Raw genomic sequence first — 1,237 nt, forward strand, 5'->3', positions numbered from 1 at the left:
TTGGGCAGGCGTGCGTGCCTGTGAACACCTAGGGTGTGTGTGAGGGAATTAGCTGATGCAGGGTAAGAAGCACGCGTGCTCTATCCTGGGGGTGGGGAGGAGCACTTGGAAGTCCTGGGGGACACTTGACCTGCTCAGACTTCTTGCCCTTCTGAGATCAGGAGGGGCGTTGCCCATGGCTGGCGTTGCCAGGCGGAGGCCTTCTGCTGCTATGGTTGTGGGGACTGATCTCCAGGCAGCAGGGGGCAGCAGGGACGAGGGGAAGCTGACCGGCCACGCCACGGGTGGGGCTTGCCGCAGGCGGGTAGAAGGAGGCCTTTAAAGGGCCTGCCCCGCCTGCAGGTGAGCGGTAGTGTGTGAGCACCAGCCTGTCCCTCTGCCAGACCACTCGGGGGCAGCTCCCTGAAGCTGTTCTGTTCCGTCTGGAGACTCAGCAGATCCGTCTTTCAGAACTTGCTGCCGAGAGCCCTAACCAGGTGATGGCACAGAATAGAGACCGTCCTGTGTAGTGAAGCCAATCTGGAAACAGGTTTGGGGAGCTGGAAGGGTCATGGGGAGGGTCCTAGAAGAGTCTGGCTGCTTTGGGGAGGGGCCCTGTGCCAGGAAAGGACATGGAGTGACCTGCAGTGTGAGAGTCAGGCGTGGGTGCCTGTGGAGGGGCCTGGGTAGCGGAGAGAGAGAGAGGGAGAGAGAGAGAGAAAGGTGTTGGGATAGGAACTGGGGAAAGTCTGGAGGGGTCAGCGTCCAGGTATCAGAGAAGCTTAGTGAGATAAGGCTTTAGGATGCCGGAATGTGGCTGCCAGGGTCCAGAAGCCGGGACCTGCTCAGGTGTGTGTGGGTGGGGAGGCGGAGAGCAAGGTTTTACCTCACACATGACTGCCCCCCAGGTGCCACCATGCAGTGCTTCAGCTTCCTTAAGACCATGATGATCCTCTTCAACTTTCTCATCTTTGTAAGTATGGAGGCTCTTTGGGGCTCCATAAAGGAGCAGGTCAGAACCCCACAGAATCTAAGCTGTGCCCGGTCTCTGTCCTGCGAATTTCCTCTTATTAGTGGGGTACAGAAGTCTCCACAAAGCTGACTCCTGATCCCAACAGCAGCTGGGCTGCCACGTAGGGTGGGAGTAGGGTGTGAAGAAAGGGGGTAGAAAAGTTTAGGGCGTTCCCTCCCTCTAGGAAATTTTAGCTCAGGCTTAAGGCGGGGTAGCATTGGCTAGCAGGAAAGATCCTACCCTTTT

At 57.7% G+C, this 1,237-nt stretch overlaps 1 protein-coding gene across 1 annotated transcript in view; it reads left to right on the forward strand.

Moving 5' to 3' along the window:
* The first annotated feature begins 310 nt into the window (after positions 1–310).
* Positions 311–1,237, forward strand: part of TSPAN1 (tetraspanin 1) — a 6,899-nt gene continuing 5,972 nt past the window's right edge. The window contains exons 1-2 of the mRNA XM_006164226.3: positions 311–476; positions 888–952. Coding sequence (XP_006164288.1) covers positions 896–952 — 57 coding nt within the window. The 5' untranslated portion in view covers positions 311–476; positions 888–895. The remainder of the gene's footprint in view (positions 477–887; positions 953–1,237) is intronic.

This window comes from Tupaia chinensis, unplaced genomic scaffold (genome assembly GCF_000334495.1).
Source record: "Tupaia chinensis unplaced genomic scaffold, TupChi_1.0 Scaffold143599_1, whole genome shotgun sequence".
NCBI classification, from domain to species: domain Eukaryota; kingdom Metazoa; phylum Chordata; class Mammalia; order Scandentia; family Tupaiidae; genus Tupaia; species Tupaia belangeri.